General features: G+C 39.7%; 1 protein-coding gene across 1 annotated transcript in view; it reads right to left on the reverse strand.

Annotated features, from left to right (window-relative positions):
* LOC126272873 (putative phosphoenolpyruvate synthase) overlaps positions 1 to 26,787 on the reverse strand; it is a 329,859-nt gene that overhangs the window by 67,170 nt on the left and 235,902 nt on the right. Inside the window, exons 22-23 of the mRNA XM_049976096.1 lie at positions 18,631 to 18,786; positions 14,079 to 14,245 (exon numbers count right to left, since the gene is read on the reverse strand). Coding sequence (XP_049832053.1) covers positions 14,079 to 14,245; positions 18,631 to 18,786 — 323 coding nt within the window. The remainder of the gene's footprint in view (positions 1 to 14,078; positions 14,246 to 18,630; positions 18,787 to 26,787) is intronic.

Genomic DNA, 26,787 nt, shown 5'->3' on the forward strand with positions numbered 1-26,787 from the left:
AATTTTGTGAAAAACATCATTTACAATTACATCACTTAGTTCTTGGTTTTTGGATGTTATTACTATACTTGTATCATCAGCAAAAAGAACTAACTTTGCATCTTCATCAATGTGGAATGGTAAGTCATTAATGTATATCAAGAACAGTAAAGGACCTAAGACTGAACCCTGTGGGACCCCGTGCTTGATAGCACCCCAGTTTGAGGAATCAGCTGTTTTAACATTACACGAACCACTTATTTCAACTTTCTGCATTCTTCCAGTTAAGTATGAATTAAACCATTTGTGCACTGCCCCACTCAAACCATAATGATTTAGCTCATCTAAAAGAATTCCATGATTTACACAATCAAAGGCCTTTGAGAGATCACAAAAAATACCAATGGGTGATGTCCGGTTATTCAGAGCACTTAATATTTGATCAGTGAAAGCATATATAGCATTTTCTGTTGAAAAGCCTTTCTGAAAACCAAACTGACATTTTGTTAGTACTTTATTTTTACAAATATGGGAGGCTACTCTTGAATACATTACTTTCTCAAAAATTTTTGATAGAGCTGTCAGAAGAGAGATTGGGCGGTAGTTGTTGACATCCGACATATCCCCCTTTTTATGCAATGGTTTTACAATGGCATATTTCAGTCTATCAGGGAAAACACCCTGCTCCAAAGAGCAGGAAAAGTTTTTATTTGTTTAAATTTATCTTGGTCTATGAAAATGTTATCTATCAGTGGGCTGCTTTCCTGTACCACCAAGTAGGAAAAATCAATAACTGATGTCAAATTGAAAGAACCAAGTAATACTTGAAGGTCAAGCTTTCTATTTGACTCTTTCAGAAAATCCCCACAAACAATAACTTGCTTTTCTTTGTCTGACATGTAATACAATAAAAAATCGAAGTTTTTCAAAAATAGTTTAAAATTCCCAATGGGGACCTATACATGGCTACAATTATAAAAGTGCCTTTATTTCATTTAAGCTCACATTCACATGCTTCTATGTGTTGCTCTATGCAAAATTTTTAACTTTCCAAATTTTTCACTCTATGGCCATTGTGTCTCTACTTACATGTGATGAAAGCTTATATCCACCTACATTTACCATTTTCATACCTGTGACTATATGATGATCAGACAGTCATAGTACATCTATTCCACCCTCAGTTTCTAAATCTTCTATACACACAAGAACCTCATCTACTTTGTTTTTAAATCCCCTGATATTCTGATGCAATACATTAACATTATTTTTTAGTGTGCTTTTATGTGAATTTTATGTGAATCTTGTGACATACTAACATTATTTTTCACTGTACTGTTATGATAATCTTGTGATATTTTCAAATCTCCAGTACCTGCCTGTCTGAACTTTTCATTAAGCTTAATTTCAATCAATGTAAGATGATTGGATACTGATCTTAGCCTAAAAAAGTACTCCCATGAGTTTCAGTGACACTCCCCCCCTCCACGAACCAGATGAAAATTGTCATACTGCATTTCTGGCTGGACACATACTGCTGTTTGTGGTTGTTGCTTGGCTGGAATTGTAGGTAGCTGTGTGGTAGGTCCCTGAAGCAGTACTCCATCTATCTGACCGAGCAAGGTGGCGCAGTGGTTAGCACACTGGCCATCCTGATTTAGGTTTTCCGTGATTTCCCTAAATCGCTTCAGGCAAATGCCAAGATGGTTCCTTTGAAAGGGCACGGCTGATTTCCTTCCCAATCCTTCCCTAACTCGAGCTTGAGCTCCGTCTCTAATGACCTCGTTGTCGACGGGACGTTAAATACTAACCACCACCACCATCCATCTATCTCATTGTGTTGACTGGGATTGCTAGCATACTCTCACTTGATACTGTTCATTGCTATAATATTCTGGCCCAAGTAGCTAAGGTCAAATAAGTAATTATTGTACAGAAGCCTGCAGCACTAATATTATGTGAAATCTATAACCAAACATCTTGCAGAAGAATCAAGGGGCCCTCAGGTTATCTACACTTACATGCTATTACTTTCTTCTGGTTAACAATAACTGTGGATTTAGGTCAGACTGTGAAATTCTCAACCACAACTCTAGACGTAAAAGTAATTCCTTTATACAGTGTGCACCTCTGTCTAGGGTTCAGGATGAAGGTTTATATTGCAGTGCAAAGTCTATAACAGCTTGCCAACAGTTATGAGGCATGGATTCAGAAATCCCTATATATTCAAAAACAAATTAAAATACTACTTTCAAACACTGTTTTTATAATGTAACTGATGTAATGAAGTAAATCCATTAAAATGAAATGAATCAATCAATTGGAATGAAATCAGTGAATAAACATCAGTGCAAACCATTCAGATATGTTGAACCTGCAATGTAATGAATATGTAATTATAATCAAAACTATATGCCATTGGTGACAGTGAAAGCTAGAGTCAGGACTGGTGGCATTCGCAGATAGCCTAACAGCTAGGGCAACTACTCACTATAAGTGGGAAACATGGATTTGAGTCTTGGTACAGATTATCAGTTGTCACTACATATGTACATATTGTATGAATTGAAAAGTTATCTGAAACTTTAGCTCAAGGGAGACATATAGTGCATAAAAGGAATCACAACTAAAACTTTCCCAGTGAAGGTCCACTGAGTAACAGATCAAATTTGAGAGCTACACTGAAAGAAAATGAGAGTTAAGATGGAGAAAAAGATAGTAATCAAGAAGTTTCTGTCATGAATTAGAAAATACAAGCATGAAAATATGAAATAGTTCAGTAGCATGTTTATGAATATGGAGACATCATGAGTTATGAAATAAGATAAATATTTATCTGTGCTAATGGCATCACTTTTTGAAGATGAACATTTCATTAAAATATTGCGGTAACAGAAAATATGTGATAGCATCAGCTAATCACAATGAGGTAATAGCTCTTCATAAAACAACGGTGGCCATTCCCTTTTCATCCTCCAGTCTGATGGAAAAAACTTAAAACTGCAAAACACCATTTCACCATCTTCTGCAATTTTTGTTAAAGAAGGTTTTAACTATCAACTGCTTAGGACAGAATTGTGCACATTTAAATAGGTTAGGGTATGTAATGCTAAGAAAACTGTTGAGTGATATGTGCAAAATTATAGAAAGTAAGGAAATTAACTGTTAATGAGGGGGTGACAAACTGTCTAAAATCAACAATATATGAATTCTTCTGATGGAAGAGAGAAATGTAGAGAAATGTTACAAGTCCTTTGCCAAAATGAATGCTAGCTTAACAATGGCTGTATCAAGAAACTTGACCAAACTACGAAGTTATACCACAGCCAGTAGCTTCTATAGAAGAAACAGAATTCAAGAAGGTTCCTGCACATTTATTAAAAATTCTTTAAGATGTAAGACTGAGCAAGATAGTGCAATAGTTAGCACATTGGACTTGCATTTGAGAGGACAATGGTTCAAATCCCCATCTGGCCATCCAGATTTATGTTTTCCCTGGTTCCCTTAAATTGTTTGATGCAAATTCTGGAATGATTCCTATGAAATGGCACAGCTGATTTCCTTCCCAATCCTTTGGTAATCCAAGCTTGTGCTCTGCCTCCAATGACCTACCAGTCAACAGGATGTTAAAATCTAATATTTCTTCCTTCTTTTTAACATATAAAGTAAAAAGATGGATTTATTTTTAAAAAAAATTAGAAGTGCATATTTAAAAGTGTTAAAAATATTTCTAGAATTTTGATGAGGTCTAGGTCCATTACCTTACTGCAAATACTGAATCTTGTCATTCTGCATATAAATGTTAAAAATATTTATTGTGATTGCAATTTCAACATTTTGATTTTCTCAAGAATAGTGAGAATTTAAAGCCAATATACAAAACTAACTAATTACATGCTGGAACAGAGTTCCCAGTCATCTTAATCCAAATATTTTAGAGTGGTATACTTCCACATGCTATGCAAGCACAAGCCATGTGGCAGGCAAGCACAATAACAATAATCAGTTTGCACAAAAATAAAAACTACATGCACAAAAATATGTTAGAAGTAATGGAGATCACTTACCATATGGCAGAAGCATTGAGCTGTTGAGAAATAAACAAAAAAGAACAAAAACTTTACTCACTTTTGGACAAATCCCTTAACAAGGTAGAGTACACACACATACATAAACACATGCACACACACACACACACACACACACACACACACACACACACACATCTTGCAGCTACATTGTGCCAGTTGATGTTGATGCTGGGATTGCACTTCAGCAAGTGTACTGGGGCGATTGGTAGTTTTGGGAGAGGTGGGTAGAGAGGGAAAATTTGGGAAGTGGGGCTGCAGAGGTGCAGCTGGCAACTCAGAGGGAGGGATTATGGATGTGGGGTAGGGATATTGGAGGAAGAGACAGTAGGTACATGGGCTAGAAACACAGTGGCACTGGAGCCAGTGAGTTTGTGCGATACAAAATGACAATGATATGGAGGCATGAAGCGAGTGACAGCGTACAGAAAAAGAAGACTATTTGGTAGAGGGTGTGGGTGCAGTGGCTTTTTGGAGAGTGAGACCTGAGAAATACTAAGAGGAGGGCGTTTTGTATAGTTCACCAAAGCTGGTGTTGGAGGGAAGGATCCAAATGGCAGGGGTTGCGAAACAGCAACTGAACTTGAGCATTATGTACTCAGCAGGATGTTCCACCACTGGTGGTCAACCATGTTGTTGGCTACAGTTTGGCTGTTGGCATTCATCCTGGTTGACAGCTGGTTGTTGGTCATGCTGTACATGACATGATTGCTTTCATAGGTTACCCTACCTCTAATGGGACAGGATAAACCTGTGACAGACCTACAGCAGGATGTTATGGGTACCTAAATTAGATAAGTTTTACACTCGGGCCTAATACAGGGATATGGACCTTGTGGCAAGGGGCTGGGAGTGAGACTGGCTGGCATAGGGATGGACCATGTGTAGGTTAGAAGCACAGCAAACTGCCACTTTACCAGGGGTGGGAAGGATTATGGGTAGGATATTTCTATTTTCCAGGTATGGTGATGGGTAGCTAAATGGTCAGTTATTCAAATCTAAATTGACTGTGTTCCCTATAGATGAGGGTTCCATCACAGTCATGAAGAATCATAGTGAGTGCCTGACAGAAGGCTTCTATCATCTGTCTGACTTCTCCACATACTCTGCCACCCAGAAATCTGACATACACTGAAATACCAATTTAAATCCTTAGGCCCATCCCAGACTTTCACCCATAAGTCCATCTCCCTCCTCACACCAATGACCCCCTGTAAACCATTATTCTACATACTTTCCAAAATCCTGGATATCCCATTGTAGCTAATTACTGCACTCCCACTGAAAGAATCTCCACTCTTTACAACCAACACCTCCAATCAACTTCCCATAGCCTAGAATCTCATGTCAAAGATACAAAACACTTCCTTGACTCTCAAGCTCCCCATCCCATTACCACCCAGATTCCTTCTCATTGCTGTTGATTCCACCACCATATACACTGACATCCCTCTTGTTCATGTCTTTGCTATCAAACTTTATCTCCTCCAATGTCCTTCCAACTCCAAATCCATTACCTTGTTTCTTATTTAGCTTACTAATTATATCCTCACACACAATTGCATCTCCTTTACAGGGAAGAGATATGACAAATATGCAGCAAAGCCATGAGCACCTGCATGCTAGCCTTTTAGGCCAATGTTTTGACTGGCCATCTAAAGAAAACCCTCCAAGCCTCCCAAACCCCTTGTCTGGTTCACTTTCATTGATGATATCTCCATAAACTGGAGCCAGGGTCAAAATATCCTATGCTCATTCTTTGTTGACCTCCACGTCTCTGAAGGTTCCATCTGCATCTCTGTCCATATCAATCCCTCCAACCACCAACAGTACCTGCATTTAGACAACTGTCACACTTACCACTTCAAAAAATCACTCCTATTTAGCCTGGCCATTCATGGACAGAGTATCTGGAGTGATGAGAATTGTTTTGCCTAATATGCTAAAGGACTCATAAAAGCCTTCATAGACTGGCACAATCTTACAAACATATTCTGCAAACAGATTTCCCATGCCATATCTTCACCCTTACCCTACTGCCAACCTTGAGAACAGCTGAAAAGGAGAACCCACCTCATTACCCAGTGTCAGCCTGCATTGGAGCAATTGAACCATGTCATTTGAATGAGCTTCGACAATTTATCACCATACCTGGAAAATGAGGGACACCCTATCCATGATCCATCACATGATTACTTTCTAACATGATATTCTGCAACCCACCCAATCCTCACAACATCTTCGTCCATCCCAATACCACAACTATTCCCAAACCCTTGCCACAGGTGCAATATCACTGTGGAAAGTCCAGGTACAAAATCAGCCTGATGCACATCCTACTCTAACCCTGTCACAGGTACAGTATATCCTACCCCATCAGAGGCAGTGCCACCTGTGAAAGCAGCCATGTCATATACCAGATCAACCATAATTTCTGCACAACATGTTATGGGGGAATGATCATCAACTAGCTCTCCAGCAGAGCAAATACCCACTGCCAATCTGTGGTCAAGAACACAAAGTGGCCACATAGTGTCAGAACAAGGCTGCTGAAGACAACATGCTTGAGTTCAGTGGCTGCTTCACAACCAAAGTCATATGGATCCTTCTCTCCAACATCAGCATTTCTCTAATACATAGATGGAAGTTATCTTTGCAACACGTCCTTTGCCCTGAAATACTCCTGAGCTCAATATCCGCAAACCAGCTGCACCCAGAACCTGTACCCAACATTCTCCCCTCCCTCTGTCCTCTTACTACCTTCTAATTTACAGCTCCAAGTCATCATGTGATGCGTTAACTTACTGGCTCCAGAGCTCATATATCGCATTCCTAGACTGCACAGTTGCTGTCTCTCTCTCCTGTATTCTTATACCGCATAACTGTGGCCTCCCTCCTAGCTGCCAGCAACCCCTTCCCAAACACTCCTTCTTTCCCTCTGTTTACCCCACCTGACACAACTTCTCAACCCAGTTCATCTGTTGAGATGAAATCCTGGCATTGTGTTTTCACCTGGTACAATGTATCTGCACATGTGTGTGTGTGTGTGTGTGTGTGTGTGTGTGTGTGTGTGTGTGTGTGTGTGTGTGTGTGTACTCATGCTTGCTTATTTATATGTACTCTAATTCATTAAAGAATTCATCCAAAAGCTAGCAAAGAGTTCATTATTTTTTTGTGTGCTATAGTGTAACATGAGATTCTTCAGAGGAACATGTTCCATTATTAGCCTCTTAAGCCAAGGAAATATGTTCATCAGAGTGGAAAACATAATTTAGGTAGTTATTATGAGGAGAACATTTCACAGTGCATGCATTTTTCTTACATCTGTGCAGATGAACAGTACATAACATCAGCTTCAGACATCAGATCAGCACAATCATGAATAAAATGCTCCACCTGCTGTGATGGAGTACTTATTCTTTGAGACATTGTGGCTTGACAGTGCCTTGAATGACAAGGTGCAAAGAGGGGCATGCAATAATGTCAACAAAGAAAACAGACAATGGATAGTTATTAGCATTGTCTCTCAACTGTTGGCTAAAGTCAAATTAAGCCATATGTATGTTGAGATTGTCTGAGATCTTCCATCCAAAGCTGCCTATGAAGTTGCATAAAGGGAAAAAGTGAATATAAAGTGCAGAAGAATTATTGATACACTGTTCACGTCTTTTCATAAATAGCTGGCATAGTAAAATACAGAAGAGTTAATGACACAGAGTGTACATCATTTCTTAAATAGTTGGCACAGATATGAGCTCTCTTGAAGCCGTTGACCCTTTGCAGATAGAGACAAAGTCGCAAGACCAGAAGTAGTAGCACTGCAAGCAGGTTCACAGCATCAATAAAGCTATGAGAAGGTGGATGTCAGGTTCAAATAAGGCAAAGGTGATCATACAAAGCATCTGGGGGACATGTCAATAGAGAAGTGAGAATCTATTTACAACTTATAACCAGAGACCCTTTTATTTCAGTTCAGTGCTTGCCAATGACTTAATGCTTCTGCTATCTGGTGAGTGTTCTCTTTCCTCTTAAATTATTTACATTCTGCCAGAACTTTCCCTACCATATAAAATTACAAGCACAATATATACCAAAGCGAATCACTTATGTAGCCAACATGGTGGTTGCATAACTTGATTGTGACATAAAAGTAAACATTTAATTTAGTGATAGAAAACCACTTACTGACCTAATTCATGAACATGATTTACAGTTAATATCACTGATTTCACTAGATAAAAATGTATATACTAAAACCAGTATAGACCATGTTCTGAAGTATTATACATTTGATGGCACTAGAATGAACTGCTTTAATCTGATGATTTCTCATCATTTATCACAGTTTATTGGATTACCAAAAATAGATAAACCAAGCATTAGAAAAATGTGCATCAAAAAACACCTGAGCAAAGAGAAGATGAGCATGTTGTGCAATAGACTGAAAGAAGTAAACTGGCCTACAAAGCAGTGTGATAAATGATCTGACAACTTTCTCAAATTTCTTGAACTTTTTGCTAGCTTTAAACTAAACATCTCCTTAATCTGAATTAACAAAATGACAATTAAATGGGAATGTACTACTGTCAATCATGACAATGTCAAGCACAAAAAAGTGACAGTTTCACACTGACCAAAAATTAATCAAAAATGTATAGGATGGCAACATAGTGAAAGAACTGGAAGCGAGGTGTAGCAAAGCTAATGCAGTGAGCGCTCAGCTACGATCTACTCTCTTCTGCAAGAAGGAAGTCAGTACCAAGACTAAGTTATCTGTGCACCATTCAATCTTTCAATTGGAAGCGAAAGCTGGGTGGATTCAGGTTACCTTATCAACAAGGTTGAGGTTACGGATATGAAAGTAGCTAGGATGATTGCAGGTACTAGTAGATGGGAACAATGGCAGGAGGGTGTCCACAATGAGTAAATCAGAGAAAAACTGGGAATGAACTCTATAGATGTAGCAGTCAGGGCAAACAGGCTTAGATGGTGGGGTCATGTTACACGCATGGGAGAATCAAGGTTACCCAAGACTCATGGGTTCAGCAGTAGAGGGCAGGAGGAGTCGGAGCAGACCAAGGAGAAGGTACCTGGATTCGGTTAAGAATAATTTTGAAGTAATAGGTTTAACATCAGAAGAGGCACCAATGTTAGCACTGAATAGGGGATCATGGAGGAATTTTATAAGGGGGCTATGCTCCAGACTGAAGCTGAAAGGCATAATCAGTCTTAAATGATGATGATGATGTATAGTTTACAAATTTTGTAGAATATTATAAAATTATTTTTATAATATTGTTTTTGGAAACCTAAAGATTTGTTACATTGAAAGAAAGCACAGTAAATATATTTTTACATATAAATAATTATTTTTACCCAGAATAACATTACTTCTTTATGTTTTACTCTTAAAACAATTTTCGATAAACAAAACTTCAATATTACGTACCAGTATTGGGTTAATGTTCCAGTGATTTACAACTTTCACATATTTTGAAATAAGTTTGTGAAAATATCTGACCTTAGATAGTCTCACTGACTTCCAAGATCTTATTATGTACAGAAGTTTAATTCCAGAAAAGGCCATTTGTTCTGTTTGGACTGTTATTCTATTTACTCACCTTGCAGTGTGTATTATTTTCAAGTGTAGATTTGAAGAACATACAATTTGCTATCTTTTGAAAATGGAACACATGCCAAACTCGTAATTTTTAATATAAATAAACCTGCTATCCCTCCCCTCCTGAGCTCTTCCTTACCCCCACCTGGTAGCATCTCCCATTATGCACTGCTGTTCATAGTCTGGCTTCAGCTGCCAGAGACTGTGGTCATGTGTGTGTGTGTGCTGTGCTTGTATGAACATGTGTGTGTGTGTGTGTGTGTGTGTGTGTGTGTGTGTTTGTGTTGTCTGTTTCTGATGACAGGGGCCTTTTTGGCTGAAAGCTTATTGTGTGACTGTCTTTTTGTGTGTCTATGTGCGACTCAGCAGATGGTGAGTAGCAAATATCTTTTTCATAGTGTTTTACATTCCATCCTGGATTTTTTATTGTTTGAAAATAAGTTTAAATTATTTTCACTATATTTCCTGTTGTTTACATTGTGTGTAGATTTGTTTAATCCTTTCAGTCCTTCAGTATCTGATTCCATTAACAAATGATATGAAATCACGGAATAACAATTGAGGGAAATACTATTATGTAGGCAGAGGAGGAAAGGAGTGGAACAATTTACCAATGGCTATCTTTACTCTGGTTCCAGAAGTATTAGTGAATTTAAATACCCAACCCCCGGATTATGGAAAATAGGAAGCATAAATTTAGTACAAGTTATTGTAAATTCAATTATTGTATAATAATACTAGGGATGTAATATTATAAGGCAATGTTCAAAAGTCATAGTCATCACTTCAACAACTGCCATGGTTTGGAGCAACTAAATTATCGCATCTTAAAATCTTAAAACCATCTAGAACTGAATATTATTATTATTTTAAGAATTTCTCTCTGCTTTGTGTGGATAAATACAGCAGCTGAGTGTCAGCCATATAGAAAAGCTAAGTTGTAACACTGAAGCAAAACCAATGCATTCACTATTGTTTCCATCACCTGATAGAAACTTTTTATTTATCAAGTCAATAAAAATTATGCTATAATATTACAAACCTAGTAATGTAACAAAAATAGTAGGTCTTCAGTTTTCCAGCCAAGAAAATCTCAGAAATCAAACTGATATACATGCTACGCTGGGAAAAATGAAATATCTGCTGTGACATATTATTGCATCACTGGTCTTCATTGCTAACATATACCTTTACAATGAGATGAATTTCATCAGCATCATTGTCCAAGCAGTTTATTTAAAAGATGTCCCTTATGTATGCAAATGAAATCACTCTATGACAAACATTTCCTGTATGTTCTTATGGCAATTTTATTATAGCACAATTGGAAAATGGGTTTTAAACCAACAGAATGTCATTCAAAAAATTCAAAGAGTAAGACTCTCAGCAACAAGCTCAGAGAATTTACACAATATACCATGATGTGTTCAAAAAATTCTGGAACTTTGTCCACAAAATTTTTGTATTGCCTAGCTACAATTCAGACTTTCATTCTCACATTTTCTTGCAGTAACCACAACAAATCCAACAGTACCATTAATTAACAGTTTGTCCCTGTGGAAGAAATTCATGTGCATGGTCTCCTTCAAAATACTCACCTCCACAATTCATATACCACTCCCAGTGCCGTTTCCACTTCTGGAAGCAGTCTTGGTATGACTCTTGCTGGATCGCTGTCTGTGAATTTTCTTTCATCTTGTCTGTCATTGCAAATCTTCATCCCATCAATGAGGTTTTCAACTTTGGAAATAAAAAAAATGTCCTGAGGGGCCAGGTCTGGAGAGTACAGAGGATGAAGCAGCACAGTGATTTTTTTTTCTCCCACAATACACACACCAATAGTGATGAATGTGTAGGTGTGTTATTGTGATGTAAGAGCCATGTATTGCCTAGCTACAATTCAGACTGTTTCATTCTCACATTTTCTTGCAGTAATCACAACAAGTCCTACAGTACCATTAATTAACAGTTTGTCCCTGTGGAAGAAATTCATGACAAACTAATCCTTTCAGTCAAAGAAAACTATCAGCAAGGCTTTTAATATGACCTGACCTGGTGAGTGTTTGACGAGTGTTTTTTGGTCTTAGAGCACCCTTCCCAAGCCAATGTGAAGATTGAACCTTGGTCTCAACATCATAACCATAGACCCAGGTCTCATCACCTCTTATGATTCTCTTAAGGAACATCTCATTCCCATTTGTGCGATCCAAAAGCTATTTATAGATTGTGAGGCGAAAGTCTTTCTGGTCTTGATTCAGGAGCCATGGAACAAACTTGGTGGCAACATGATGCATTCCAAGATGCTGTGTCAGGTTTTCATGACATCTTCCAACTGAAATGTCACACCTTCTGCAATCTCCCAGACAGTCAGTCTGGCATGCACAATTCCATTAACATTCCTGACATGAGCATCATCCTGAACGATGGCCAACTTTAACTTTCATCCAGCCATTTTTAAACTGTGTGAACCATTTTTAACACTTGAGTATGGCTTACACACACACACACACACACACACACACACACACACACACACACACACACACACACACACACTGTAGGCTTACTTCATCATTTGGTGTGTCTCTATAAAGGTTTTCTTGAATTTCACGCAAAATGGCTTCAAATGGCTCTGAGCACTATGGGACTCAACTGCTGTGGTCATCAGTCCCCTAGAACTTAGAACTACTTAAACCTAACTAACCTAAGGACATCACACACATCCATGCCCGAGGCAGGATTCGAACCTGCGACCGTAGCAGTCGCATGGTTCCGGACTGCGCGCCTAGAACCGCGAGACCACCGCGGCCGGCCACGCAAAATTTAATGGAGATGTGTTGCTCCTCTAAGTCTGCCATCTCAAAATTCACAAACTCTGCAACACAACATTCTACTTAATACAGTCCAGAACAATGACCAACAGACATACAACAATGAAACTTTGGGCAGCTACACATTAAATGCAATCATGTGCAGAGATGCCAACTGCATTTCACTCCAATGCACCACTGGTGCAAAATTAAGAATGTTACAGAATTTTTTGAACAGACCTCATATGTAACCTGAAAAGTGACAAAGGCACAAAAACTAGTTGTTTCTTAGCACTTAATTTTGGTGCATCACATAATGTTGGTTTATAGTGTATCTGAAATTATCAGAACAAATAAAATCTGATGTGTCATTACAAACACAACAATCAATATTACATATAAATGAAAATAATCAATTATTGAAAATATAATGTAATGGGAAAGACAAAAAAACTACTCACCAAGCAGCAGTAGGAGAACACACATATAAAAGGTATTGCCATTCCATAAGCCTCCCCTGACACAGCGTTCTAGATGATTTTCCTGAACTCTACTCCTTTTCCTAAACGTCACCAGTCCTTTTCCTTCACCTTTCATTCTTCCCCTTCAGTCCATCTGTTAGAAGAAAGAGCCACTGGCTCTGAAATATCTTTTATGGGTGTGTTCTGCTGCTGGCACTTGGTGATTAAATTTTTTTATCTTTCCAATTACATTATATTTTTAAAAATTGATTATTTTATTTATGTATAATGTTAATTGTTACTCATGTTTGTAATGACACAAGATTTTATTTATTATGAGAACTGTCACTCACTTAACCTGGTGTCAATGATTTAGACACTCAAGAAGATGATTTTGAGCAGACTGGTTTGATAGACGTGACAGGCTGCTTCCTAATAATACAGTATTGTTAACACTAATGCAAAAGTTACTACCACTTGTTGGATGGGGAAGGGTGGGACGAGATAGGGAGAGAAACGACTGTTTCCATTAGTAAAAAAATGTTCAAATGTGTGTGAAATCTTGTGGGACTTGACTGCTAAGGTCATCAGTCCCTAAGCTTACATACTACTTAACCTAAATTATCCTAAGGACAAACACACACACCCATGCCTGAGGGAGGACTCGAACCTCCGCCGGGTCCAGCCATTTCCATTATTAAAAATCATCTGTTACCTACAGCTACAGCTATACTCTGCAAACCATAATGAAGTGCATGCCAGAGAGTGCATGCCACTGTTCCAGTTATTAGGGTTTTACCCATTCCATTCACACATGAAGTGCAGGAAGAACGATTGTTTAAATTCCTTCATGCATGTTGCAATTAATCTTTTCATCATGATCCCTATGGCAGTGATACATTATGCTATGTTAAATTATTAAATTTAGGTCTCTGTTGCTTTTGTAAATCATTTAGCCATGGGTAGTAAAATTAGGTTTGTCAAGTTGGAGAAATTAATGAAAGTTACACTTTAGGCTCTTTACAATTTTAACTGAAGAATCAAAGAATGATTTTGAAAATATCTGTATTTTTATGAAACACAGAAATGAATATTATGTCATTGTTGAACTACAACTTACCTAGTTCTTTCTTGTTTCACTGAAATGAGTCCACGAATGACGTCTGCAGCATTGGTAGTTTTCTGATTTAACTCCTTAGATGTTTCTCTTCCTTGTTTGACAATACTTTGGAGAGTTTCTATGATTGTCAGAGGTCTCATTGACCAAGTTTCTGTAGCAAGGTCAAACTGGAAACAGTGATTATGCCACGATTATTAATATTCAATCTATTTTTGACAGTATAATGCAACTGGATAGATAAAAAATCTACTCACTTCTGCCACCACTTGGTGAGTAGATCATTAATATTTCATCTGCATTTTAATTTAACTGCTAGGAATATTTAATATAGGAATGTAGATAACATTTCATTAAATAGTAGAATTGTCAGTCTTCAACTAGTACACAAGAAAAAATGAAAACTTCACTACCTTTCAATGAATACTTCTTCAAGCTAGAGCACAGACACACACACGCACACACACACACACACACACACACACACACATACACACACACACACAACATGAATGTAGGCTGACAGGTGGCAGGATACCAATTTGTGAGTGGTGCGAAGGATTGTGGGTAAGACATCCTTCTTTTCAGGGCATAATGGTAGGTAGTCGAAGCCCTGGCACAGAATGTGGTTCAGTTGCTTGAATCTGGGATGATATTGGGTGATGAGTGTGTTGAACCATTTTGCAGCTGGGTTCTTGGGGGTAGTGGGAGGATTATGAGCATGTGAGGATATGACAAAGGAAATCTATTTATGGGCTAGGTTTTGGGAATAGTGAAGGCTTTTGTGATGTCTTCAGTATACTGAGAAAAGGAATTCTCATCAATGAACATACATCAACGATGGGTGACCAGACTATATGGAAGTGATTTTTCAGATACCTGCACACCCCTAAACCTACCAACACCACCAAGAACCAGCTACATATGAGACCCCGTAGTCACCTTATACCATTCCGAACTGAAGCAACAGTGCTGAGTTTGGCGTCTACTCTCAATTATCATCCTCAGCAATGAAGAGCAGCATATTCAAAATGTTTCCATACCCTCCTAAAGTGGTAATTCTATGCTACCCACTCAGCGTACACATCGTTCTCATCCATCCCTTCACCATTTCCACTTCCAGCTTCTTGTCACATGCATTATATCACTGTGGAAGATCAAGGTGCACTTACCTCTCCAGTCCCACCACAGGTCTACCCTATCCCAACAGAGGAAGATCCCTGTGAGAACAGGTCTCTGTGAAAGCAAATACACTCCTGGAAATTGAAATAAGAACACCGTGAATTCATTGTCCCAGGAAGGGGAAACTTTATTGACACATTCCTGGGGTCAGATACATCACATGATCACACTGACAGAACCACAGGCACATAGACACAGGCAACAGAGCATGCACAATGTCGGCACTAGTACAGTGTATATCCACCTTTCGCAGCCATGCAGGCTGCTATTCTCCCATGGAGACGATCGTAGAGATGCTGGATGTAGTCCTGTGGAACGGCTTGCCATGCCATTTCCACCTGGTGCCTCAGTTGGACCAGCGTTCATGCTGGACGTGCAGACCGTGTGAGCCGACGCTTCATCCAGTCCCAAACATGCTCAATGGGGGACAGATCCGGAGATCTTGCTGGCCAGGGTAGTTGACTTACACCTTCTAGAGCACGTTGGGTGGCACGGGATACATGCGGATGTGCATTGTCCTGTTGGAACAGCAAGTTCCCTTGCCGGTCTAGGAATGGTAGAACGATGGGTTCGATGACGGTTTGGATGTACCGTGCACTATTCAGTGTCCCCTCGACGATCACCAGAGGTGTAGGGCCAGTGTAGGAGATCGCTACCCACATGATGATGCCGGGTGTTGGCCATGTGTGCCTCGATCGTATGCAGTCCTGACTGTGGTGCTCACCTGCACGGCGCCAAACACGCATACGACCATCATTGACACCAAGGCAGAAGCGACTCTCATCGCTGAAGACGACATGTCTCCATTCGTCCCTTCATTCATGCCTGTCGCGACACCACTGGAGGTGGGCTGCACGATGTTGGGGCGTGAGCGGAAGACGGCCTAACGGTGTGTGGGACCGTACCCCAGCTTCATGGAGACGGTTGCGAATGGTCCTCGCCGATACCCCAGCAGCAACAGTGTCCCTAATTTGCTGGGAAGTGGCGGTGCGGTCCCCTACGGCACTGCGTAGGATCCTACGGTCTTGGCGTGCATCCGTGCATCGCTGCGGTCCGGTCCCAGGTTGACGGGCACATGCACCTTCCGCCGACCACTGGCGACAACATCGATGTACTGTGGAGACCTCACGCCCCACGTGTTGAGCAATTCGGCAGTACGTCCACCCGGCCTCCCGCATGCCCACTATACACCCTCGCTCAAAGTCCGTCAACTGCACATACAGTTCACGTCCACACTGTCGCGGCATGCTACCAGTGTTAAAGACTGCGATGGAGCTCTGTATGCCACGGCAAACTGGCTGACACTGACGGTGGCGGTGCACAAATGCTGCGCAGCTAGCGCCATTCGACGGCCAACACCGCGGTTCCTGGTGTGTCCACTGTGCCGTGCATGCGATCATTGCTTGTACAGCCCTCTCGCAGTGTCCGGAGCAAGTATGGTGGGTCTGACGCACCGGTGTCAATGTGTTCTTTTTTCCATTTCCAGGAGTGTATATCATACCCAAACTCTATTGCAATTTCTGCACAGCACTCTATGTGGACATGACTACCAGCAAAGATCCACTTTAACAAATGGGCACTGACAAACCACGGCCAACAGCAGAGTTGATCACCTATTAGCAGAACATATTGCTGAGTGCAACATGATGATTTCAATGGGTGCATCACAACTTGAGTCATTTGTAATCTTTACATATTGCTGAGTGCAACATGATGATTTCAATGGGTGCATCACAACTTGAGTCATTTGTAATCTTTCCTCCAGCACCAGTTTTTCTGAAATATGTAGATGGGAGTTAGTCCTGCAACACATCCTTCACTTAGGTTAACCCACTGCACATAACTACCTCCCCTTCCTCTGCCCTGTCACACCCTACCAATCGACTCCCGCATATCATCATCATTGCATACTGCACAAACTCACTGGCTCCGGTGCTCATATGTCACATTTCTATCACTCACTCATGCTGCCAATCCCACTCACATTCCTGTTTCAGACACCTGCTGCATCTTTCTGAGCCATCAGCCACCCTTCCCCAGTCTTCCTGCCCATTCCCTGCTTCTTTTTTCCCTCACCCACTTCATCTGAAAGGCCCCCCCTCACTGCAGTCTACATGCTGAACTGTAGTTCTGACATCATGTATTCATCCAGAAAAATTTGGCTGTACAGGTGTGTGTGTGTGTGTGTGTGTGTGTGTGTGTGTGTGTGTGTTTGTGTGTGTGTGCAGCCACACACCCTCATGCGCATGCATCTGCGAATATGTATGCATTCATTTAGACCAGAAAGGAGATGGGGAGATGGACTGAGACCATTAGAGGCCAGAAGACCTAACAGGGTACTGTACAAGAAGAAAAGATGATGAGATGATGAGGTAAAAGAAAAAGTTTGTGAGGTTTTAATTTTTTGGCATGGCTGTTGACAGCTCAACAATACTCCTAAATGATTTACATTCTGTCATAGCTTTCCATACGATGTTTATGTGGAATATTTCTCTCACTAATTTCTGTTTTAACACTATTTATAAATAACTGAACACACGTTGATCGCAAATATCAGCATTTTAGAAGGTTTACAGCAAGAAAATATGTTCTGTTTAGGGAAATATGGTTTCATGTAAGTAATTTATGAAATTTGTCTGCTTTCTTCATAATTTTATTATAATATATTAAAAACAAAGATTCCAAGACTTACCAAGTGGGAAAACGCCGGCAGACAGGCACAAGAACAAAACACACAAACACACACACAGAATTACTAGCTTTCGCAACCGATGGTTGCTTCTTCAGGAAGGAGAGGGAAAGACAAAAGGATGTGGGTTTTAAGGGAGAGGGTAAGGAGTCATTGCAATCCCGGGAGCTGAAAGACTTCCCTTACGGAAAAAAAAGGAAAGGTGTACACTCGCGCGCACACACACACGCACACATATCCATCCGCACATACACAGACACAAGCAGATGTCTGCTTGTGTCTGTGTATGTGCGGATGGATATGTGTGCATGTGTGTGTGTGCACGAGTGTACACCTTTCCTTTTTTTCCCCTAAGGGAAGTCTTTCCGCTCCCGGGATTGGAATGACTCCTTACCCTCTCCCTTAAAACCCACATCCTTTTGTCTTTCCCTCTCCTTCCTGAAGAAGCAGCCATCAGTTGCGAAAGCTAGTAATTCTGTGTGTGTATTTGTGTGTTTTGTTCTTGTGCCTGTCTGCCGGCGTTTTTCCACTTGGTAAGTCTTGGAATCTTTGTTTTTAATATATTTTTCCCATGTGGAAGTTTCTTTCAATTTTATTTACATCATCATTAATTTTATTGTAATTATTTTAACTTTTTAATAATATAAAAATAAAGTAATTAGATTTATTTGACAGGTTTCTTACTTCTTGTATGCTGCGATGCCCATGTTTCAATAAGAAGTCATTATATTTTTGTCGAACTTTTCCTGAATTCAAGTCAAGCCATTCAACTGCCAATGGTGGAGGCAAACTGCAGAACTCATCTCCTCGACCAGTTGAAAGAATGTCATGTCCTATTTCCTTTAATGCAAATCAAAGAAAGAATTACTTTTTTTAGTTGCCTTATGGATTGTTCAAATATAAAATGCAAAATTATGTAAACACATCTTATTACAACAGTTTCAGATGAAAGTGAAAGTGACAAATAACTTTAATTATCCAGTAATCAAAAAAGGGAAAAGAACTTTCTATTTCCTTTTACATTTTTCTAATGTTCTGCTTGCACTCCCTTTTTCCAACAGAACAACTGAAACTATGAACAGTTCAGATTTCCAACTTACTCCCTAACTATTGATGACAAATCACAGTGTAGCACTCAACATAAATATCCAAATAATCATTGGGACTTGGGCATTTACAAAATAAATAATATTTTGTAGAACTACAATAGGAGGCAACACTACTCATCAAATAAATGAAGTGGTGAGTTGTGAACATGCACATAGAAAGCATTGAAAATTGATCAGCTTTTGAACAAAGGCCTTCTTCATGAAAATAACACAGCACTGAAAGCTGTAGCCTTATAATGTTCTACAGGTTTTGAAACTATATTTCTTCTTTGTAAGTGGCAAAAGCAGAGAATGAAAAATGCTGAAGGATAGAACAGAGAGAGAAATACCCTCTGCTTTGTATGTCATAAAGGTACAGGATTATTGAAACTGTAATTTACCACAATAACATAAGCAATGATATTCATGTGGAACAGGAAGATTCATTCATTTACTGAGTTTCACTGGTCCTGGTTATGCCATGAACAGCAGGAATCAACAGACATTTTCAGTTATCTTTGCTCTAAGAATACTATCATTATTTTTTAATTTTCAAGAAATGTGTGAATCTCAATATGATGATGCAGATGGTAAAGGAAATCAGCATGCACAGGGTAAAAATAGTGTATTCAACGAGCATGCAAGTCCTCTAGAAAAACATTTGTCACTGCTGGATTTTATGAGAACTAGATATGGGCAAGAAGAATGTCTTCCAAATTACAAAGTGGAATATTGGGTATTTGAATGTTGTGAGAAAACTGGAAACTCTGAAGAGAGCAATTAACATGCCAAAGATGGACTTAGTACAGGAAGGTGACTGTAGGATAACACCAGTATCAACAAACAATCATAAATTGGAATGTGAGTTATTACGGCAATGCAATGACAGAAATAGACTGAGCGGCAAAAACTTTCATTTCAACATATGCCGTGTATAATGGTCTGTTCTGAGTCACATTGCTGCTGATTTGAATGAGGGTCATAAGGGACCCATTTCTACCAGAACTGTATGAAAGCAAATGCACTACATATACTTCAGCAGCCAATAATAGGTACCACACCTAGTGCTGTTCCATGGCTTTTGTGTGAAAAGAATGCAAAATGGTATTATATACAGGTTAATATGTCTACGTCACATGTGAGCACTTAGAATACAAGTGGTGTAACTCGCATTATTCTTGTTTCAAGACATTTAATGGTTTACTGGGATTGTTATAGAAAATTCAGCATACTTTTTGAATTATTTTTTTTCAAAATATATTGTTGGAACAGTATTGCAACTAGAGGTTGTGCTAAAATTACATTGGATTTCATCCTATCCCTTCTCTCATCATCATACAATGCAATCATGACACATCTCTCCATGTATCAAATACACTTAACAAACAAATCTCACATTTCACGAAGGATACAGAAAATAATATTTAAAAAAATCCTGGATCATTACAGCAATGTGATATATTAGATAATTTCCAGCATGGTTTCAGAAGAGGTCAAAGTAACTACGAGAGCTGTAGTACAATTTGTCCATTGTGTGCTTGAAAAAAAGAAAAGGAAAATTCCAAGCAGCAAGAGTATTCATGGGCCTCTGGAGGGCTTATGATAGAGTACATCATGATGTGGTCTTATCAAAAATTGTGAAGAGTGGTGTCACTGGAAAACATGCAATTTCTAGAAACATATTTAAAGGGTAGACAGCAGTGCACAGAGATTATATGCTGTAATGGAGAAATACTAGAGAGAAGAAGGTCAAGTATAAGAAATAACAGTTTGGAGTTCCTCAGGGCTCCATTTTAGGTCCAATCCTATTCATATGCTATGTAAATCATTTTCCAAGTTGTCTTGACAATAAGCAAGTGATTGCTATGTTTGCAGATGATACATTTTATGTCTACTGGGCAGACAGTGAGCCCAGCCTAGTTGAAGAGATACATAAATTTATTGAAAAAGCAAGAGTTCACTTTGGAAAAGACAATCTAAAAGTAAACATAGAAGGAACTAATATTATTCATTTACACGAAGTGGTCCAAACAGACAAAACTCTCTTATTGACAAAATTTTACCAAAAACCTTAAGAAACATAAATTCTTGGGTTTATGCATAGATGATGGACTTTCAAGGAAGCAGCAAGCTGATTATGCCTGTAAAAAAATAAACCCCAGCTTCTATGTATCTCAATTCTGAACCCTAAGAACTGTGTATTATGGATTAGTGTACCCTTTCTTGTCTTATGCAACAATAATGTGGGGGGGGGGGGGGGGGAGGGGGGGAGGAAATTCAAAACTAATATGAAAAAGAATTAAATTTTCACTCTGCAGTGGAGTGTCTGCTGCTATGAAACTTCCTGGCAGATTAAAACTGTGTGGCAGACCAAGACTCAAACTCGGGACCTTTGCCTTTTGTGGGCTAGTGCTCTACAATTTGAGCTACCCAAGCACAACTCATGACCCATCCTCACAGCTTTAATTCTGCTAGTACCTCATCTCCTACCTTCCAGACTTCACAGAATCTTTCCTGTGAGCCTTGCAGAACTAGAACTCCTGGAAGAAAGGATATTGTGGAGACATCTCTTAACCACAGCCTGAGGGATGTTTCCAGAAAGTTTAATAAGAAAAGAGTTTTCATAATGCAGAAATGAGCCTTGAGGAGCATGGGAAAAGTAAAACCAAGAACTTCTTGCAAAACCCTATTCATTAGACACAATATTCTCACAGTTTATGCCATGCATATACTAGAAACTATAATGCCAGTGAAAGAAGACACTAAGATCACAAAAAGAAACATGGATACTTACAACTATGAAACAAGGCAGAGAAAAGACTTTCATGTTGTTAACAGAAATTTAACTTCAGACAGTGAAAAGCCCCTATGTCAAAGGAGTTGTTTTTAATAACTTGGTAGCAAACGAAGTTAAGATATTGATAGGGGATAATTTTAAAAAGCAAGTCAGGCAGTGGCTTACCCAAAAAAAAAACTTATAACTTGAATTTATCATGAATTATAATGTAATAAGAAATAATAAAACATAAAAAATAAAAAATAGTAATTTTAAAAACTTTATACTTAGTTGAAAATGCACATGCATGTAAAATTACAAGTTATGAGCACTAAATTGAAACTGAAATTGAAAGAAGCCAGTGCACATGAATGACAGGAAAAGCCTTCTCAATTAGGCAGCTGACCTACCTGTTAGGGTCTCCCAGGTATTCATGTGATACAATTTTAGAGTATTTTTTTTTCTAACGCAAATTAACATTTTCAATAAATGTTATCCAGTTGTAGATCTGATATAAAGACCTAATGAAGTTACACATCTTTGGTATATAAACAGGTAAAGGATTTTATTTACTATAAACAGATTGCTACTTACTGTAAAGAAGACACATCAAGTTGCAGACAGGCACAATTAAAAGCATTTGCCTGTAGCTTTTGGCCACAACCTTCATCAGTAACGAGAGACACACACACACAAATTCACACACACTCACACACACACACACACACACACACACACACACACACACACAACAACAACAACAACAACAACAACAACAACAACAACCACATCTCACACACAAATGACCACCAACTCCAGCATCTCGGGACAGGATGTAACATCACATGGGATGCAAGCAGCAGTCTGGAAGGGATGAGGAAGGGAAGGGGAAGGGATAGTAGTGTATGGGCAAAGAGTGAGCCGAACCCTGTCTGGTGGAGTGTGCAGGGACTAGACTCCAACAGGCACAGTGTCAGGAGGTTGTGGGGGAGGGAGGTGGGGAAAAAATAAAAAAAAAAATTAGAGGAGTGGAGAAAGATGGGTGGATGTGTTGGCAGAGGGCTGCAAATAAGAAGATTGGAAGATGATTATGTGGAACATAGTGGATGGAAAATGTTGGGTGGAGGGTGTGAGGACAGTATGTCACTCTAGGTGGAGGCCAGGATAATTATGGGAGTGGAGAATGTGTTGTAAGGATAGCTTCAGTAGTGGTTAATAAAAAAGAAAAAGGGAAGAGAAAAGAAATGATTCGGAAATGTGGGAAGAAAATGGAGAATAAAAAGGGGGTGTTAAAATCGTAGCCCCTCTACACTTCCCTCTGTGCATTTAAGGAAAGCTGGCAGTGGAGGGTAGGATCAAGATGGTTCAGATAGTGAAGCAGCCATTGAAATCCAATGTGTCATGTTCATATGTGTGTGTCACAGGTGGATCAACCATACTCTTGGCCACAGTATGGTGGTGGCTGCTCATCCTGGCAGACAGATGGTTGGTAGTCATACCAAAATAAAAAGCTGTGCAATGATATCTTTAGAGCTGGTAAATGACAGGGCTCCTTTCACAGATGCCCTGATCACTGGTGGAGTAGGATAAACCTGTGCCAGGACAGGAACAGGAAGCACTGGGTGGGTGCACCTGGATCTTCCACAGGGATATGATCCTTGTGAAAAGTTGGGATTGGTAGTAGCATAGGGATGAACTATGATGTTATGGAGGTTGGGAAGGTGATGTAACACCACTTTAGGAGTAGTGGGAAGTATCTCAGGTAGGATATCCTTCATTTCAGGGCACAATGATAGGTAATCAGGCCCTGGCAACACATGTGGTTCAGTTGTTCCAGTCCAGGATGGCACTGGGTGATCATGGGGACACTCCTTTGGGCTGATATTGTGTATGGTGGGAGGATTGTGGTTGTGAGGGGAAATGCTACAGGAGATCTATTTACAGACTAGGTCTGGGAAATAATGTGTCTGTGAAGGCCTTAGTGAGATTCTCAGCATACTGAGCAAGGAAGTTATTTTCACTGCAGCTATGCTGCCTCCAGCTATCCAGGATATACAGGAGGAAGTTTTTAGTGTGAAAGGTCTAGTCTGGCTACCTGGGGATGCTGTACCTGCAATGACAAAAACTCCATTGCTCAGTATGATGAGATCTTGCCAAGGCCTTCAAAAGGCAGGCAGTATCCCCCAGACTTAGTCCACAAACAGATCTCCCATACCATTTCCCCTCACAACCCCAATCCTCGTACTACCCCCAAAAACCAGCCACAAAGGAGTGTCCCCTTCATCACCCAGAATCACCCTGGTCTGGAACAGATGAACCACATCATTTGCCAGGTATTTGATTACCTGTCATCATACCCCTGAAACGAGGGACATCCTAACATCCTACCCAAGACCATTCCCACCCCTCCTAAAGTGGTATTGTGTCACCCACCCAACCTCTATAACATCCTAGTCAATCCCTATGCCACTCCCAATCCCAACCTCTTGCCACAAGGATCGTATCACTGTGGAAGACCCAGGTGCAAAACTTGCCCAATCCACCCACCCAGCACTTCTTATTACAATCCTGTCACAGTTTTATCCTACCCCATCAAGGGCTGGAGCACCTGTGAAAGCAACCATGTCATTTACCAACTCTGCTGCAATCATTACACAGGTTTTTTTTATATTGGTGTAATTACCAATCAACTATCCACTGGGATGAGTGGCCACAGCCAAACTGTGGCCAGGAGCAAAGTACACCACCCTGTGGCACAACATGCAACTGAACATAATACGTTTGATTTTAATGGCTGCTTCACTACCCAAGCCATCTGTGTGTGTGTGTGTGTGTGTGTGTGTGTGTGTGTGTGTGTGTGTGTTTTGTGTATGTCTCTCTTTACTGATGCAGGCTGTGGCTAAAAGCTACATGCGTGTGTCTTTTAATTGTGCCTGTCTGCAACCTGACAAGTCTTCTTTATGGTAAGTAGCCATCTATCTTTTCCTACATTGTTGATATTTCTACCTGGAGTTTCCATTGTTTCTTATTTACTATAAAACTATACATGGCAGGGAAGAACAATGTATTTATGCAATTTTTGTGTTTCATCATTGATACTATCATTTCCGTTCAGTGGCCCAGTGTCTTCATCATCAGAATAAAAACAAAATTGAATGCAGTTGTGATTAACGGATGGCATGAAATGCAAATTTTCTTCCATGTCCAGCTTCTTTTCTTTTGTAACAGACCATGATACTGTGTACAGCTTTCATTGAAGTATGTTAGTGAGAGCAATTGTGCATCTTTTTTTTTAGGTTCAGTCTGAAATCCAACTTGTGAAATTCCATGTCTGTTTAAATAGTTTTCCTGAAAAAGAGTGTGAATGCATCACTCTTTTGGTGCTGAATCCACTGCATCTTTAACCATGGCATGGGATGATTTTCAGTGTTGGTGTTCTTTTGGTGACTGACTTTGACAAGTTTTACACAGACAGGAAGTCATTGTTTGTCATTACAGGAACACGATGGAGAATTTTTTCCTTAACTTGACAATAATATTGTAGCAATCACTGGAACAAAATGTCTGTTGTTTTTTCCTGTGCTTTTCTACTGAGGCAAAAATCATTATTATTGGTAAGATGGGAATGGTCAGTTGTTGTTTAACTGTAACGTACAATTTATCTACAGCTGTTATGTCTCAGATGTTCTACCATATATTGATAAAAGCTCCAAACACAAAAAACTATTAATTTTGATGTAATATAATAACATAATACGAAAATATAAAATACTGACAAACTAGCTCTGGATGACTCTGAATACGGTGGAAAATAGTCATAGCTGGATCCATTATCATCCCAAACAACTGGTTCCCTGAATGCAATTTTCACTCTGTAGCAGAGTGTGGGCTGATATGAAAGTTCCTGGCAGATTAAAACTGCCACACTGAGTACGATTCTCATTTGACAAAGCACTGAATAATGTGTGTTCAAACAATTAAACTACAATGATATGCCTTTGAAGTTATTTAAGTCAGTAGGAAATATAGAAAATAGGAGCCTATTTCATGCAGTTTCAAGAACTAATGGAAACAGACACATATTGACAATTTATTTTAATAATAGCAAAAAATAAGCATTATGTTCAAACTACTAAGTAATCCATGACAAGAATGAGATTTTCACTTTGCAGTGGAATGTGCGCTGATATGAAATTTCCTGGCAGATTAGAACTGTGTGCTGGACTGAGACTCAAACTCGGGACCTTTGGCTTTCGTGGGCAGGTGCTCTACCAACTGAGCTACTCAAGCACGACTCATGTTCGGTTCGCAGGAGAGCTTGGGTAGCTCAGTTGGTAGAGCACTTGCCCCCGAAAGACAAAGGTCCCGAGTTTGAGTCTCGGTCCGGCACACAGTTTTAATCTGCCAGGAAGTTTCATATCAGTGCACACTCCACTGCAGAGTGAAAATCTCATTCTGGAAACATCCCCCAGGCTGTGGCTAAGCCATGTCTCTACAATATCCTTTCTTTCAGGAGTGGTAGTTCTGCAAAGTTTGCAGGAGAGCTTCTGTAAAGTTTGGAAGGTAGGAGATGAGGTACTGGCAGAAGTAAAGCTGTGAGGACAGGGTATGAGTCATGGTTGGGTAGCTCAGTTGGCACAGCACTTGCCCACAAAAGGCAAAGGTCCCGAGTTCGAGTCTCGGTCTGGCACACAGTTTTAATCTGCCAGGAAGTTTCAATGGATGACAAATCTGCAAACAATGAGTAAAAGATATTGTCTTTGTGAATTGCTCATTAGAAAAGTATATAGATGAGGACAATAAAAAAATTGAGAGAAAAATCAATTTGGGTTCAGGAAAAAATCATTGTTTATGCGTGTGTGTGTTTGAGGTTTACGGGCGCTAAACAGTGTGGTCATCAGCGCCCAAGCACATAAAGACAGGAACACATGCAGTGAAGGGACTAAGATGAACAGCGATCAAGGAGAATGGCTAAGA

The sequence above is a fragment of the Schistocerca gregaria genome, chromosome 5 (genome assembly GCF_023897955.1).
Source record: "Schistocerca gregaria isolate iqSchGreg1 chromosome 5, iqSchGreg1.2, whole genome shotgun sequence".
Lineage (NCBI taxonomy): Eukaryota > Metazoa > Arthropoda > Insecta > Orthoptera > Acrididae > Schistocerca > Schistocerca gregaria.